Here is a 15,597-nt window from a genome sequence, read left to right on the forward strand (position 1 = left end):
ACTTGGAGGTGGGAATTGGCAGTGAGACGTTGCGCCGATGCTCCCTGGTTGTGGTTTTGGGGAAACTCAGACCAGTAGATAACGTGACGGGAGACAACACAGCTCTCCACGGCCGACGCTCCCCGTCTTGTTCTTTATGGTACGTAGTTGCGCAAAGCGACGTCAGTAGGGCCGACTTCCACTGTGAGAAGAAAAAATAGGCGTGGGAGGGAAGAAGAAAATAAAATAATAAAATCAATAGCACGACACAACGTCGAGAAAAGTCGACTTTCTGCCAACATCTCCGACGCACCCCGACATAGCGCTGATCGTGTTGCATGTGGGGTACATCGATGGCCATGGCCGCGTGCATCTGCGACGGACGAGGGACACAAAGCGGAGAACATGTGCTCTTGAAGAAGTTGAAATGGTAAGGGACGTTGGGAACGTTCAAGCTGTTGACAAGCCGAGTCAAGATCCTTTGTTTTTTTTTGTTCGTTTTTTTTTTTTTTATTTCTTGGTACCATTTATTTTTGTTCGCCTCCATTCCGCAGGATCACTGCACTGCCCATGGGTGTCAAAGGGCGCACCCTTCCACGCCCTAAACCTGCCGACAGGGGATCTCTTCCCTGTTCACTGTTGTATTTGGTTCTTTTCTGCTGATCCCCTCCCCGTTTGTTGTCCGGTCGGCCAACCTGCCGTTATGACGTTCTGACCCTCTCGTTTGACATGCCTGTTTTCTTTTTGATTAAAGAAGACGGCCATCGGCACCTCTTTGCATATAAACATATGTTCACACAACGGTTTGCACGACATTTTCTCTACTCTTTGTTTTTAATTTAAATAAATCAGTCCAGTCCGCTCTTCCTTTTTTTCACCATCGTCCCCCCACCATGCGGTCTCTCGTTTCGTCTGCGGCTGTTTTGCTGGCCGGCGCCCGTATAGCCGCCGCGTACCCCAACCCCGAGGGCTGCACGGGCGACTGCTTTACACACGACCCGGCCGTGGCCCGCCGCGACGACGGCACCTACTTCCGCTTCTCCACGCTCGACCTCATCAGCATCCGGACGGCGCCCTCGCTCTCCGGCCCGTGGACCGTGGCCGGCAGCGTCGTCCAGGGCCGGTCCGTCATCAACATGGACGGCAACGACGTGCTCTGGGCGCCCGACGTGTCCTACATTCGCGGGCTCTACTACTGCCTCTATGCCGTGTCGACGTCCGGCTCGCACGCCTCGGCGATTGGCTACGCCACCTCGGCGACCATGGACCCGGGCAGCTGGACCGACCAGGGCGAGATCCTGACGTCGTCGGATAGCAGCCCCTACAACGCCATCGACGCCAGCCTCGTCAACGGCACCGGCCCGGACGAGTTCTACATGACCTGGGGCTCCTACTGGGGCGACATCTACCAGGCCGCCGCGGCCATCGACACGACCTACCTCTACCCGTCGGGCAACCAGAAGCAGATCGCCTACAACGCGCCGAGCAGCGGCAGCTACGAAGAGGGCGCCTACACGTACTACCACGACGGCTTCTTCTACCTGTTTCTGTCCGTCGGCCGCTGCTGCACGTACGACCCCAAGCCGGCCGCCGGCAGCGAGTACCACGTGGTCGTGTGCCGCAGCGCGAGCGTCACGGGGCCCTATGTCGACGAGAGCGGCGTGGCCTGCACGGCCGGCGGCGGCACGACGATCCTGGCCAGCCACGACGAGGTGTACGCGCCCGGTGGCCAGGGCGTCTTTCACGATCCCGCGCACGGCGACGTGTTGTACTACCACTATTGTAAGTCGTGTTGCATACGGCATAGGAAAATATTAAGACTCCTCCCAATCTTCTTAACCAAACTAACCCCCTCCCCTTCCAGTGAACACGTCTATTGGCGTCGACTATGACCACTCCCAGTTTGGCTGGAACGTCATCCACTGGGGCGCCAACGGCTGGCCAAGTCTGTGAGGAAGAGGCATCCGATGAAAAAAATGAGATCAAGAGACGAGAAAATACTGTATATAGGGAGACTCTGATACTAAAGTGAAGAACGCATGGCCATGCCCTTTGAGTGCATCTCGAAAAGTCGGAATTAAATGACGCACAGGTTATTCGAGGTGGTATGAAGCCGTGGAACTCATAGCCCTTCATTATGAATACGCAGTCCATTCCACTCGGCTCTTCTACGGCCCCGACCATATGCCGCAAGTCTTTGCCTCTCCCATGTCTACGCGCGCCACGAGGACTGTGCAGTTCATTAGAACACACCGACCGGCATGGCCCGGTCTACCGCAGCCAGAGCCTTGTGCAAGGCTCGCAGAACCAGGGCCACTTCAAGGTAGTCATGAACATCTTTGGCAGGACGTTGACTGGAGACGTTGACGAGAAGATGGCCGTGTGGCCGTGCTAGCGTCGTCGCATGGCCACCGGATGAATATGTTAGTGTGGCGCTTTGATCCCGTGTCCAGGCGCATTACAGCCGAGGTGCGGCTCGGTCCGGACCGCCATGTCCGGACCAAAGGACCCCTAGCCCCCGCGCCATCCTGACGTCGGCGCTGTCCTTGCTCGAGCCGCCGCGCGGAGGACACGGCCGATACCGAGGTCGACCAGCTGGGCGTGTCCGGGCAGATACGGACGGGAGACGCATTTTCGTTGCCCGACAGCTGTGAAAGATACTATCGCCGAGTACGCCCGTGTACAACGCGGAGCAGCTGGTGCACGGCAAGAGGAAGTTCTGTGAGGAGGGGAAAAGGGGCGAAGGAGTGCAGATACACGACGGTATGTGGGTGAACACGGCAAAAGACATGTGTAAACAGAGAAATAGAGCATCAACGTACATTTCCAGAGAGTGAGCAACCATAGAAAGAACGATATCCCCATCCTCGCGGCTTGGCCAAGCAACATCACAGAGACCGTATGTGATACATCAATCCGTATGAGCCGACCTTTTCCCATCAACTTTGCCGCCGCCCGCACCCAAAATCACCACCCCAACAAGAACGGCCAGCGCCACGATACCCCCGATAACCATTGTTGTCGCCTTAGGCTGCTCACGGTTGACATCAGGTTTGTCGTGGGCGCCGGCGGTATCTGCAAGCCAGTCGTCGACCTTGCTGGGCGTGCTGTCGTCATCGTCGTCTGCTTCCGTGCTTACATCGCCGAACAGGGAGAACGCACTCACGTCGTCGGTGGCAGAGGAGAAATATGCGCGCCGGAGTCGTCGGCCCTGCTGTTGGCGGCCATTGCCGTTTAGTTTCGACCGGCACCGGATCAGGACAAGCTGCTTGCGTAGCCGTCGGACCCAGACGGTCTTTTTGTGGTGGGTTGCGAAAAGCGATCGTCGAGGGCTTGAACGATGGCCTGGAAAGAAATGCATAGGACAGGAGGCTTTCAGCGGCAGAAGGATATGATTGGTGGTGTGCAGTCGGGCTACAGAGAAGCGGGTGCAGTTTTCTGTTGAAAAAGACCCATATCACACAGTTTGAGAATCCATGCCTCTGTATTTATGATCGAGACGGCTCTGCTCACATTCTCTGTAATGTAACGCATCTTTTTGGGCCAACAAGTGTCCTGTCGCAATCCGCGACCGCATCTCAGCCAGGCACAGCATACTGTTAGGACAAGCCGACTGCGCCCGAGCATAGATGGGCTCTCGTGGGCTGGGAGACGCGCCTCTTTTCTGGGAACTGCACTTTTGCATGTTGGGGGTGAGGTGGAAACCAAAACAGTTCCGTTGTACCTTAGTTGGCCATTCACATTGCCATCCGTTCTTCGTCGCGTCAACACGCACCGTTTCTTTTTATCTCGTGACCGACCATGATTGGCCGCACCCGTAGGGCAGTGCCCCCCCCCCCCCCCCCAAAAAAGAGCCAGTTAACATTATGTATGCTTTCGTTTTCTTTTGTTTCTTTTGTTTTGCTTCGTTTATTTTTTTAAAACAATTACAATCAATAAATACATGCTTGCAAATTACGCCCAAAGACGGGGGACTGACCACGAAACACGGCTTTGCATCTCCACATGCGATAAATCAGTCGCTGCAATCTGTACTCTGGGGAAATCGAATAATGTGTAATATCTGTCCAGGCGATACAATGTCAAAGAGCCCAACGGCACCAGTCCAACGAAAGAGGACAGCAGCCTGACTCAGGGCAACCGCCTGTTCCGCCTTCCATTCGCCCACATTCGAAGACGGGGCGAGGCAAGGTGACGACAAAAGTCTCACATCGTAAACCATTCGTGCGCCACAACTTCCTCAGCGCTCAGACGCTTCTCAGGCTCGTAGCGGAACAACTTGTACAGGAGATCCGCCATCCGCTTTTGCTCTGCCTCCGATGTGATCAACGACGTCCTTGCGACGTCGTCGTGCTCCCCGCTGCCCGGGTCAACGATTTCGATAGGCTTGCTGAGTGCCACTTCGAGTGACCACGCTTCCGTATCGCCTTCCCGCAGCCAGGCCCCCTGCTCGTCAAAAAAATCCGCCCGCGCCTCCCATTTGTCCCACCATCCTTGGGGCATTTTGCCAAAGAAACGCACCATCTCGGACAGAAGGTCGTCCGTGTCGTAAATCATGTAGAAGAGCGGAATCTGCTGCCGGATCTCAAACAGCGTACACCCGAGCGCCCAGAGGTCGCACGCCGGACCGACGGCGCTTTCCTCGTCGAGCAGCACCTCGGGCGGGAGGTAGTTTTCCGGCATGCCCAAGTCCGCCGGGGGGGACGAGATGGCGTACGATTCGCCAAAATCAATAACGCAAATTTGGTTAGTCAGATACTCGTCGCCTAAGCGAGAGAGGTCGGCGGGAGGCGTGAGGTATCGTGGCGACGAAGGTGGAAGGTCGCCGCCGGACTCGGTTCGTACGTGGACCTCCTTGGGCTGGCCGAGGAGGGAAAGCAGCTCATCCTCCGACAGCTTGTTGAGGCTGGCTAGTTTGACTAGGACGTTGGAGGGCCGGAAGTCTGAGGGAAGGTGGTGTTTGTTAGTTTCAAACAGGGTGTACAGTGTGGCATTTATTTGATGCTTGAAGACCGGGAGGACGGGGGGACGTGGAAAATCATCATACCTCCATGGCAGAGACCGTTTTTATGTAAAAACTGCATCGCTTTCGCAGTCTGTTGGGCCATATCCCGGAGAACAGGGCCGGGATCCTGTTTCATCCGTAACCAGAGTTCAGGCGAAACACAAGGCCCGAGAACGGGGAGCACGAGGCATTGGTGTACTCCGTTTGGTCCCTCGATGGAGAAGGCATCGAGTGGAATGGCAATGTGCTCTGCACCGGGAGCGGACCGATCGAATCGCGCCAAGGCAAGATCCGGAACTGTCTCCGGCGCAACGTCTGCCACCATCACCTTCACAGCGACATACCCGGCATCGTCATGCGTGTCTCGACACAGCCACACGGTGCCAAAGCCGCCGTGGCCGAGCTTGCAAAGGACACGATAGCGGCCGGCGACGCCGATGGTGTCACCAAGGTGGATGGGATGGTACCCGCCATCTTGGTATTCTTCCAAGGGTTCGAGGCCCTCGTTGATTCCGTCCAGATACGTGCCATGGGAAGTGGCCGGCGCATGGTCGAGAACGCCGGCGTATTCAAATGAAGCGTCGTCGGGAAGCTCCGTATCAATACCCGCTTCGTCGTCAACACGGGTGAGTTTGGGGAATCGAGAAGGGCTCTTCTTGCTTGACATGATTCTTCAAAGTTACAGGATGCAGTGGAGGATGGGGTGCAGCTGAGAGGGGTGTGTAGAACAGACGACGTGGACCCGATAAGAGTTGAAGTCAGGCGGGGCAGGTCGTTGGAATTGCAGAGGGGAGAATACTGTGTGGGGGGCTAAAGGCTGATGAATTCTGGCTAGGTGGAGGGAGAACGAAAGCCAGATAGCCAAGTGGCTGCAGGCTACATAAGTAAGAAGGGCCAGGCCTAAATGCACTGAGCGCATAGTCGTCACGTGTGAGATCACTGTGCGCCAGGCCGCCACAGAGTTCCCATCACAATATGACCGTACGAAGAATGTCGTACGAGTTGTTCATACAGCGTGTAATACACGGCACAGTGGCATTGCCCCCTGGTTGAAACACTGAGAAACGCTTCCTTGCCGCGCGGCAACGGCCGCGTCGGAAGGTGTGCGGTCTAGCCATACCTGCTAATATGCTCCGCTCTGCTTATTTTACGATATTGTCTACAGAGTCTTTCCACAGGTAACGCATTGCCTAATCTTAGAATGGCCAGCGGCTGGATAATAAAAGGACCCGTATCGGGCGCCTTTGTTGTGGTGTGCTATCGTTTCAGTAGCGGCGAAAATTCCGGCCAACAGTCAATACAAACCACCACAATGCCCCACCACTCGCGGCCTGCGCGGACCAACATCTTGAAATAGCCAACGTCTGTTTCATTTGCCGCTTGAGACCTTTTCGACATCAGCTTGTTCGCCTGCGATCGTTCCCGTATTTGGCGCTTGCGATGAGCTTGTCGTTCTTGGTCGCTGGAAAACCTGACCATCTGCTCCTGGGCTGAAGAGGCCTTGGGCAATGATATCTTCTTTCGTGTTTCAGGCCATGTGATGGCCGTTCTGCGTATCGCTGTCCCAGACTGATGCTGGCACCTATCAAAAAGCATGATCCGGCCAATTTAGAATGGCTCCCGTTGCTGGCGTCAACCAAGGTCGAGGCATGCTCCTAGACGATGACATTGGGAGGCCAGATTGAGACCACTTTCGTGGCGGCCGGAACGTAGACCTAGGGCAACGGATGGAGCTGCTCTGTCCTCGAGCGAATGTGACAAGGTGTGCTCATGATCATTGGAATAAGAACGCTCCATGTCCCCCTCGTTCTAGAGAGGATTTCACTCCATACGAGCCCGCCATTTGTTGCCTGTTTGTTTCTTTCTAGTGTATTTACGATCAATATCCATACCACAGTATATTTTCAACCTCTTCAACTTCACCATGCCTGTCTATCCCGGTGACCGAGTCTATCGACGGGTCGGCTCTGGGACTACAGACAACCCAATGGTACGGGCAAATCTGCATTTGTAACGAGACCCACTGACTCACTCATCGTTCCAGATTATGTGGCTCGTTCCTCCACCTCGCAGCGAGAGCCGTACCCAGGGGAATGAAACCGTCGCTCGTGACCTTGGTCGTCTCGGCTTTACCCATATTTGGATTCGGTATGCGCATCCAGCACCGTTTGCAGTGCATCAATGTTCCGTCCTCCTTCTTTATATCTTTTCCATCTGAGTAGACGTGGCTGACACTCCCACCACTTATCATCTATAGGTCCTGCGACCATTCCACCACCCGCAGATCAGTAGTCACCCGTCGCGGCCACCGCTACCGCCAGACGGTCCGCACCGACAGCCACATCACAGTTTTCTGTGGCATGAGCGGAACTGCCGATTTCCAGGGTGACGTCTACGTTTTTGTCTCGCATAATGGGCGGTGGCGCATCATGCATGACAACGAACGCCGAAGCCGGAACGGGAGAGGCGTCGAGCTATATCAGTTTCCTTAGGAGAGGACACCGACAGGTGTCAGATCTTTGTCTTTCGGCAATTTTCTTGTTGTCGGATGGAAGGGAATTGGAGAAACTTGCCATGGCGGTCAACAGCGTCAAGATCGGGGACAGCATACATGTGGCTAGCACAGTCGTGTCGGTGCACCTTTGGCTGAGAACAGGAAGTGCTGGCACAACTGTGACGAACACAAGAACCGTGACTAGGGGAAGGTGCTTGTCCAATGGGAGACAAGACTACTCGGCAGGGAGACATTCGCACAAGGATTTACATCTAGGAAACAATGGGAGGACATATGTAATGACTAAGCAAGGCTATTTTCATAAGAGGTGCGAAATAGGGAAAGAAATATGAATGGAGGGTTATTATTATTCTTATCCGCCTTTTTCTGCCAGCCCTGGCTATTAACGTCCATCTAGGCAGAACCCTCATTGCGACAAAACTAGCACAGATCTACGTGCGTGCATTTTCTCGGCGTATGTGAGGGAATGCGATTGGCCTGTCCGTGCTAGACTCTCCAGTTCAGGCCTGCTGCCGAAGGGAGTGAGCCTCCAGGACCCGAGTCATTTGCCAAAACGTGTAAAGTGTTCTCAAGAAGGCCGCATTGTCCATACACGGCTGTGGAACACGGCGTGCTTTCAAGAAAAGGCAGAGCATTGTTTTGTTTTCAGTGTTTAGGTGTTACTTAATTTCGAAGACGCGATATGGGGTCTAGTTCCAGACTATATTGCTGGACCGACACCGGCCCGTCTTGGCATGCGGCCCGCGGGGTTCTAAGAATATTGCATCATCTTGCGATGGTACGTCTTGGCGCTGTTTCCTCATCCAACAATGCAAACACACGACGAAAACATGGCATCCGACCGCCCTCACATCGTCGTGGTCGGCGCCGGCATCGTCGGCGCCTCCATTGCCTGGCATTTGACCGCCGTCGAAAACGCCATCGTCACGGTCGTCGCCCCTTCAGCCGGAATCGGCGGCACCGCCACGCCCAACTCGTTTGCCTGGATCAACGCCAACAGCGGAAATGCACGGCCGTACTACGAGCTGCGACGGCGGTCGATGACCGTCTGGCACAAGCTGGCCAGCGACGTGCCCGGTCTCGACGGACTGGTGCGCTGGCATGGCACCATCCAGTGGAACAAGCCGGCCGACGAGCTGGCTGCATTTATCGACGAGCACACGCGCTGGGGCTATACGTTGGACAAAGTGACCGACGAGGACATCACCCGACTGGAGCCCGGTCTGTCGGACGCGGCCGAAATACGTCCTTCCGCTGGGTGGGCCGTGCGGGCACCGGACGAGGGCACAGTCGAGCCGGCGCTGGCAGCTCAGCTATTCGTGGAGCAGGCCAAGGCAAAGGGCGCCAGAGTTGTCACGAAACGTGTTGCCGAGTTGCTCCGATCGTCTGGCCACGTTACTGGCCTCGTTCTGGAAGACGGCACTCAGATCGATGCAGAGTACGTCGTGTTGGCGGCTGGTCTGGGTTCTGTCCCTCTCTGCGCGTCGGTGGGCGTCAAACTGCCTGTCCATCCACGGCCGGGCCTTCTGGCGCACACCAAACCCATCTCGAAGCGACTGCTCAAGGGCATCATCCTATCGGCAGGACCGCACGTACGTCAGACTGTGGAGGGCCGTTTGGTGATTGGCGCCGACTTTGCGGGCGGAAACGTTGGCAACGAGAGTCCAGATGAGCAGCGCCGGGACGCCATCGCCCTCGTTGACAAAGCCAAGACGCTGTTCCGGCCCGAGGACGCGGCCCTGCTGGACCTAGACTTCTTCACGGTAGGCGAGCGACCGCAGCCGCGTGATGGACTGCCGATTGTGGATGCTGCCGTTCTGCCGGGTCTGGCTGTGGCCGTCATGCATTCGGGCGTGACGTTGGCGGCGGTAGTCGGCGAGCTGCTGGCCAAGGCGGTTGTGAGACACGACGTCGACCCTATTTTGGAGGCATATAGCATTAAGCGGTTTGGGGAAGCAGGGTAAAGAGAGCAACAAGGGCAGTAAAGTTGGGCCAAGTTTGCATCGTCCATCAGTGTCTTGTGGCCATTCACCAAAGATGTTGATATTCTAATACGGAAACGCGTTATATCATGGCACACAGACAGCTAGGAGTATCCATTCGCAAAGCATCACCCGCTCACTCCATCAAGCATCAAACAGAAAATACCATATTCTCCTCCAAGGCATGCATGATCCTCGCTGCCCGCGCGGTCAAGTCCTTGCACTCGTCCGTGGCATCCGACCAGCTCCCAACCTCATCAAACTTCTTTGCCCAAAACCGCCATCGTTCCAAGGAGCGAGGCTGGAATGGAACAGTACCTTCTTCGTTCCATAGATCACAAATGTAGCTGGACTCGCTGCCCTCGTCGTACAGAAAGAAATTGAACATGCTCTGGCCGAACCAAATGATCCATTGGGCTGCCGCCATGATCTCGGTGTTTGTCTCAAACGCAGTGGCTTCTAACCGCTTCGGCTGCTCAAAAACATAGCGCAGTTGGATAAAGCCCTGACCGGGCGTGGTACCCCAGATACCAATGGCGCACAGCTTGGCTTCAAACGCGTTGATGTTGACCCAGTCGTATGGAAACTCCTCGTCGAGGCCTATGTTGCAGTTAGCACTCACTAGCTTTCATAGCAATCGAAAAGTGTCAAACAAGGTCGTTTAGTAGTACCTGACGCGTCTGTAAGCGAATTTCTGAAATGTTGAAAAAAGGCAAGCATATCTTCGGCAGTCTGTTTAGAGATGTTAGAAAGGAGCGGTCAAGAGGACCGGTCATTCCAATGAAATTCCCGGTATATTCGCCTGCGCCAGAAGGAGAAAGGGAGTGGAGAGCAGAAGAAAAGAAGAAAAAAAGAAAAAGAAAACGAAATGTACATTGTCCAGACGGTACTTGTTTAGGAACTTGGGGGACTTGGCTAGCATTCGAAGAAGCCTCGCAAACTTGAGCTGCGATGGATGGTGGTACGGGACCTGTTCGGCAAGTCCAACGCAGAGAGCGCCAAAACTCTGGAGTTCTCTCGACGAAGGCGCGTTCGCCGGGATCAAAGCAAGAATGGAGGTCACCACCTCGTCATTTGACAATTTGCTGTCAGGTTGCAGAAAGTCACACAGAAGCGTCGCAATCTTGCGCTCAGTGTAGCCTGTGCCGCCTGTAAATGGAGGAGCTTTCCACGGAGACTGCGGTGAGACGACAGGGACGGTCACCTCCTTGGCTTCTTTCTTTGCCCATGGCAGCGAGAGCAGGGAGCCGCGCTTCTTCTTCTGGCCCTTTGGGCTTTTCGTGTCGCCGCCTGACTTTTCGTCAACAAAGACGAGAGAGTCAGTCTTCTCCTCGTTCGTTTCGTCGCCAAAGTCGACCATGAGATGTAGGGCAGCCATATCAGTGTGATTTTGTAACTCGTATGGCTGTGAAATAAGATTTGAGAAGAGAAGGGGAAAAGGCATAGGATGTAGAAGTAGAGTAGGAATAAGAACTACTGGAAGAGGAGAACGTAGAGGATGAAGAAGACGAAGTATAAGAAGAAGATGATGATGATGACAATGGTATGCGGGGGTTGTCACTTCATCCGTACATGTAGCGACAAAGTGTTTCAAGTAGCCGCTGAGAGATTTCCAAATACGACACACATTTAGATACAGAGGAACACGCCGTGTGAGTCAACCCCTTATTCTCCCACCAAAGTCTTCACTGGCGTTTACATCTTGTCCAATCAATCATAGATGTGACACAAGCAGCCGCCCCATCTGCAAGGCAGCCAAAATCAGCCAAATTACTTTTTTGATACGGCCAGGCCACACTGGTCTCGATAGCCTTGTTGGCTGCATCGTACAGACGCACAAAGAGCCAATAACACAGTCGTATAAAAGCGCTTCGCGAGACGCATGTTTCGCTTAGCCGCGCCGCCTGCGCCTTTGTCATGTATATTATTTATATTAGATTCAAGTTGCCATAAGTACCCTCTCTGCTGCTTCCTCTTCCGCTCACAGCAACTGCCTTGAACTCTTGTCGGTGAAACCATATTCGACCCGCTTAAATCAAGGACGACCTCTGCGATAGTCCCCGTAAAAACATAGGACGTTGTAGGATCAGATTATCGTTACGGACCAGGTTGGTTTTCTGTATTAAAGGGGCGGACCGTATTTTATCGAAAAGCATACGTAAGTAAAAGGTAAAAAAGCTGTGATAAATCATTACATATGGTATGTATTGTTCCATTATTTTGCTTTCTTACGCAATGAAATCAACATCCTTTTCCATGCGCAATAACAATTCAAACGAAAAGTCGGCACGAGAAGCGGAATAAATTTCTTCAGAATAAAGACCGAAAAAGAGACAGAGAAAAAAAAAACAGAAAGGAAACCATAGGCCCGAAAATACAAAATACTGTAAACTACAAATGCAAATTTGGCCAGATGGCAAGAAAAAAAAAATCAAAGTACGTCAACAAAAATGTAAATTTTATTAAAAATAAATCAATGCCCAGACGCGGGATCGAACCGCGGACCTCCTGCTCACTAGGCAGGCGCAGCTACCACTGTGCTACCCGGGCCATTTGACGCTGCGAAATCTGTTAGCAAGCGCTATATAGACAGGCTTACTTTCTCCTCACGTGAAATAATGCTAGAATCTCCACAACCTTAGCGACGAACGCTGAGCTTCAACCCCAGCTTCTCTCAACTTGGCAATCTTCACCCGTTATCGACTTTTAAGCTCAGGCTGATCCACAACGACACCCACCCTCCCAACCTGATCTGAATCCAGAATCTCTTGCGACGTCAAACCACTGCCGCCAGTTTCACCTCGTATCCCTCCACCAATTGACCGAAACGGCATCCGTTCCCAGCAGCCTCTCCTCGACATTCTCAACCGCCTCTACTATCGTCGCCTCGTCGAATCCAACCAGCCATGTCCGCCCCCGGCGCCACCAGCGGCGGCGCCGCCTCTGACCAGTTCGGCGACCTGCTCGACCGCGAGTCCCAGCTCATCGCCCAGTACATGCAGCACGCCAGCGCCCTCGTCATGGCGGCCACGTCGCGCGTCTCCAACCGGTCCACCATTGGCGAGGCGGCCGCGAACCGTCTGCGGATCGACGCCGAGGTCGCGGGCCTGCTGCGAACGGCCGAGAACCTGTGCACCCTCACGCGCCGCATTCGCGAGCTGTGGATCGTGGGCGCGCTGCGGGCGTCGGGCGCGGGCGACGCCGAGGCGGAAAGCAAGATTCGGAGCGATGTGGCGCCGCTGCTCGCACAGCTCGAGAGCATGCAGCAGGCGACGCGGACACGCGATTTGGGGCGGTACGGGACCTACCAGACGACGGCGACGGGCGGACCGGTGCCGCAGCCGACGCAGCCGACGCAGGCACAGCAGGCACTGCAGACACTGCAGACACAGCAGACACAACAAGCTTCGCAACAGTCACAACCACCATCACAGCCACCAGGCGAGGCAACAGCATCATAGGGAGAGCCCAGTGAGAGCCTTGTACATTACTACTGCCCTAGCCTTGTACGATATCATAGCATCTGCGTAACATAATACCAAACGTTTACACCATAGTTACTTCTCGATTTACCAACGCCAGATATGACTGTATGGAAATAAAAACTGCCCTCTGCTTACCCCTCGCCCTCGTCTGGGTTCTCGGCGTCCTCGTCAGGATCCTCGAGAAGATCCGACGGCCCGCCAGCACCACGTGCGCCGTCCTTGCTGCCGCCCTGCCCGCCAAACCGCTCAAAGGCGGCCTTGTAGCCGCCCGGCACCGCCCACAGATAATAGCTGGTGCGGAAGTTGTCCAGCTGGTGGAAGAAGGCGTGGAACACGTTCTGCGTCTCCTCCACGTCCCAGATGCGCCCGTAGATCTGGCTGTCCTTGAACGCCCGCAGCTCCGTCTCGTACACGCCAAAGTCGAGCGGCGCCTTGCCAAAGTTGGACTGCGCGCGCGCGTTGTAGCTGTCAAACACGGGCCGCTCCAGCAGCAGGCCGAACCCGGGCGCGCGCGGGATGCTGATGCGCCGCGGGCCGTAGCTCAGCGCCATGGCCGGCGCCGGGTCCGTGCCGCAGCGCGTCACCATGACGGCCATGGCCACCATCTTGCGGATCTGGTGCATCATGAAGCTCTGCCCGTGCACCTTGAGCGACAGCCACTGCGTGTCGCGGATCTGGAGCGGCGCCGGGTTGACCACAAACGACTTGATGTGCCGCTTGGCCGACGCGTCGCCGTGCGCTTTCTGGATCGTGTAGTTGTGGAAGTTGCGCGTGCCCTCAAACTGCGTCAGCGCCTCCTGCAGCCGCTGCAGCCGCTGCGGCGTCACGCGGTACGCGCGCTTGGCCGCCATGTACGCCGCCTTGATGTCGCGCAGCGCCTGTTCGACCGCCAGCTTGTGGCTGGGCCCCGTCGTCGTGGGCTCGGCGGTCGCGTCGTCTGTGTTTGCTGCCGTCTCCGCCACCACCTCAGCCGTTGCCTCCGCAGCCGCCTCCTCCGTCGTCTCCGTCACCTTCGGCCCAGTGGGCCCATCGGCCTCGGCGTGCTCGACGTTCTCAATGTCCTTTTGCGTGACCAAAGACACGTCGTCGCCCGCGTGCAGGCGCTCCGTCACCAGCCGCCGCACCTCGGGGCTCAGTGCGTCCAGAATCGGCGCCACCACCTCGCGATCCACCGTCGGCCAAAAGTCCTTGACGTCGTCCAGCCGCTCCATCATGCCTGCAAAGACAGTCTGGTCCGTCTTCTCGCCATCAACAGCATCGCCGGCGGCGGCTGCCGTCGCCGCTTCCTCGTCGGCCTTGGTGGACCACGACACCATCTCCCGTCCCAGGAAACTCTCTGGATGCGGCGGCAGCAGCGCGTAGCTCGGCAGCAGGTACTCGTACCACCGCGAGTCGCACGCCTGGTAGCAGCTGAAGCTGTTGATCGTCCGCTGGATGCCCCACACGCGGATCTGCGCCGGCAGCGCCGCGTTGATCTTGTCCACCACGTCCGCGTCCTCGACAATCAGCTTCAGCGAGATCACGTTGCCCGCCGCGTGCACGCCCTTGTCCGTCCGCGCGCACCGCACGAGGCTCGACTTCTTGGGGTCGTCCGCGTTGGCCTTGGCAATCGCGCCCGCCGCCACAAACGCCGCAAACAGGTCGCCCTCAATCGTCTTCTCGTCGTGGTTGATCTGCATGCCGCGGTAGCCCGTGCCCGCGTAGCCAATCATGACCGCCACCTTCCGCTTCGGCCGCCGGCCCTCGGCGGCAATTTCCTCCGCCGAAAACGGGATGCTCATGTTGGACGGCCGCGCCTCCCACGTCTTGCCCTCTCCGTTTTCGCCGTTGTCTGCATTCTCTGCATTCTCCGCATTGCGGCCACCATGCAGGCGCCGCCGCTTGACCGGCCGGTTGTCCTTGCGCCAGGTGCCGTTGTCCTTGGGCTTGGCGCCGTGGCCGCCGTGGCCGCCGTGGCCGCCGCTGCGGTGCTTGTTGGCGCCGCGGTAGTTGTGGCTGTGTTTGGGGCCGCTGCTGCCGCCGCCTTCATCGTCACCAGCCATGATTGTCCCGTAGGTGCGTCGAGGAGACGTCGTCCGTTTGGCAAGGTTCAAACGACTTGTAGTGGGAAGCAACGTCAAGCTGGGAGGGACGGCTCGTCGTGACAAAGGGGGTCGGGTGGTGGCCGTAGAGCAGTGCGACACGAGATGAATTGCCTTGGAAGGCAATTGGAGTCGACAAAGGGGCTGTCGCATGTCCAGACTCAAAGACAGCAGGGTGCTGGAATTGTTCGTCCCAGACGTGTCTTTGAAGCTCTCGCCGAAATACTTTTTTTTTCGGTTAGCGCCGATACAGCTGTGAAAAATCTTAGTCATCCACGTAACAGACCTGGGTGGCAGCTTTGAAAGCGCATATGTAAAAGATTTCTCAAGAAGAAAGTTTAACATGAAAGTCGTTGATTTAATTGTTGTAGAAGTTGTAGCACCGTTATGAATAGTGTAGGAGTGTTGTGGGAAAACTCTACCAAAATGTCAATCATTACCAGGCACATTTGCTTAAACCAAAGTCCATGAAGAAAAGATATTAAGAGTAAAAACGTATTATTAAACATTTTTATGTTTTAAGAATAATTCCAAAATAAAATATAACTCA

At 55.6% G+C, this 15,597-nt stretch overlaps 9 protein-coding genes and 1 non-coding gene across 10 annotated transcripts; 5 read left to right on the top strand and 5 right to left on the bottom strand.

Annotated features, from left to right (window-relative positions):
* Positions 1 to 872: 872 nt before the first annotated feature.
* SPBR_00805 (arabinan endo-1,5-alpha-L-arabinosidase) lies at positions 873 to 1,932 on the top strand (the record flags this gene model as incomplete). The annotated part of the gene is made up of 2 exons (XM_040759124.1): positions 873 to 1,761; positions 1,844 to 1,932. 2 exons carry the CDS (start codon positions 873 to 875, stop codon positions 1,930 to 1,932), a joined length of 978 nt encoding a protein of 325 aa, XP_040618545.1.
* Positions 1,933 to 2,116: 184 nt separating this feature from the next.
* SPBR_09063 (uncharacterized protein) lies at positions 2,117 to 2,511 on the top strand (the record flags this gene model as incomplete). The annotated part of the gene is made up of 2 exons (XM_040767189.1): positions 2,117 to 2,361; positions 2,433 to 2,511. 2 exons carry the CDS (start codon positions 2,117 to 2,119, stop codon positions 2,509 to 2,511), a joined length of 324 nt encoding a protein of 107 aa, XP_040618546.1.
* Positions 2,512 to 2,890: 379 nt separating this feature from the next.
* On the bottom strand, positions 2,891 to 3,207 carry SPBR_01140 (uncharacterized protein; the record flags this gene model as incomplete). Its single annotated transcript, XM_040759457.1, has 2 exons — positions 2,891 to 3,113; positions 3,146 to 3,207. The coding sequence occupies 2 exons, from the start codon at positions 3,205 to 3,207 to the stop codon at positions 2,891 to 2,893; spliced, it is 285 nt and encodes a 94-aa protein (XP_040618547.1).
* Positions 3,208 to 4,185: 978 nt separating this feature from the next.
* On the bottom strand, positions 4,186 to 5,651 carry SPBR_00574 (uncharacterized protein; the record flags this gene model as incomplete). Its single annotated transcript, XM_040758893.1, has 2 exons — positions 4,186 to 4,922; positions 5,027 to 5,651. The coding sequence occupies 2 exons, from the start codon at positions 5,649 to 5,651 to the stop codon at positions 4,186 to 4,188; spliced, it is 1,362 nt and encodes a 453-aa protein (XP_040618548.1).
* A 1,257-nt stretch (positions 5,652 to 6,908) lies between these two features.
* On the top strand, positions 6,909 to 7,476 carry SPBR_01049 (uncharacterized protein; the record flags this gene model as incomplete). The annotated part of the gene is made up of 3 exons (XM_040759368.1): positions 6,909 to 6,974; positions 7,029 to 7,132; positions 7,269 to 7,476. The coding sequence occupies 3 exons, from the start codon at positions 6,909 to 6,911 to the stop codon at positions 7,474 to 7,476; spliced, it is 378 nt and encodes a 125-aa protein (XP_040618549.1).
* An 853-nt stretch (positions 7,477 to 8,329) lies between these two features.
* Positions 8,330 to 9,463, top strand: SPBR_00761 (FAD dependent oxidoreductase; the record flags this gene model as incomplete). The annotated part of the gene is made up of 1 exon (XM_040759080.1): positions 8,330 to 9,463. One exon carries the CDS (start codon positions 8,330 to 8,332, stop codon positions 9,461 to 9,463), a length of 1,134 nt encoding a protein of 377 aa, XP_040618550.1.
* A 169-nt stretch (positions 9,464 to 9,632) lies between these two features.
* Positions 9,633 to 10,859, bottom strand: SPBR_09042 (uncharacterized protein; the record flags this gene model as incomplete). The annotated part of the gene is made up of 3 exons (XM_040767168.1): positions 9,633 to 10,081; positions 10,153 to 10,213; positions 10,356 to 10,859. The coding sequence occupies 3 exons, from the start codon at positions 10,857 to 10,859 to the stop codon at positions 9,633 to 9,635; spliced, it is 1,014 nt and encodes a 337-aa protein (XP_040618551.1).
* A 1,099-nt stretch (positions 10,860 to 11,958) lies between these two features.
* Positions 11,959 to 12,031, bottom strand: SPBR_09528. The gene has a single exon. It is a non-coding gene; the product is annotated as a tRNA-Thr (tRNA).
* Positions 12,032 to 12,387: 356 nt separating this feature from the next.
* On the top strand, positions 12,388 to 12,942 carry SPBR_01055 (uncharacterized protein; the record flags this gene model as incomplete). The annotated part of the gene is made up of 1 exon (XM_040759374.1): positions 12,388 to 12,942. One exon carries the CDS (start codon positions 12,388 to 12,390, stop codon positions 12,940 to 12,942), a length of 555 nt encoding a protein of 184 aa, XP_040618552.1.
* A 155-nt stretch (positions 12,943 to 13,097) lies between these two features.
* On the bottom strand, positions 13,098 to 15,008 carry SPBR_00383 (tRNA pseudouridine38-40 synthase; the record flags this gene model as incomplete). Its single annotated transcript, XM_040758702.1, has 1 exon — positions 13,098 to 15,008. The coding sequence occupies one exon, from the start codon at positions 15,006 to 15,008 to the stop codon at positions 13,098 to 13,100; it is 1,911 nt and encodes a 636-aa protein (XP_040618553.1).
* Between the last annotated feature and the right edge of the window lie 589 nt (positions 15,009 to 15,597).

This window comes from Sporothrix brasiliensis (genome assembly GCF_000820605.1).
Source record: "Sporothrix brasiliensis 5110 chromosome Unknown Cont19, whole genome shotgun sequence".
Classification (NCBI taxonomy): Eukaryota; Fungi; Ascomycota; class Sordariomycetes; order Ophiostomatales; family Ophiostomataceae; genus Sporothrix; species Sporothrix brasiliensis.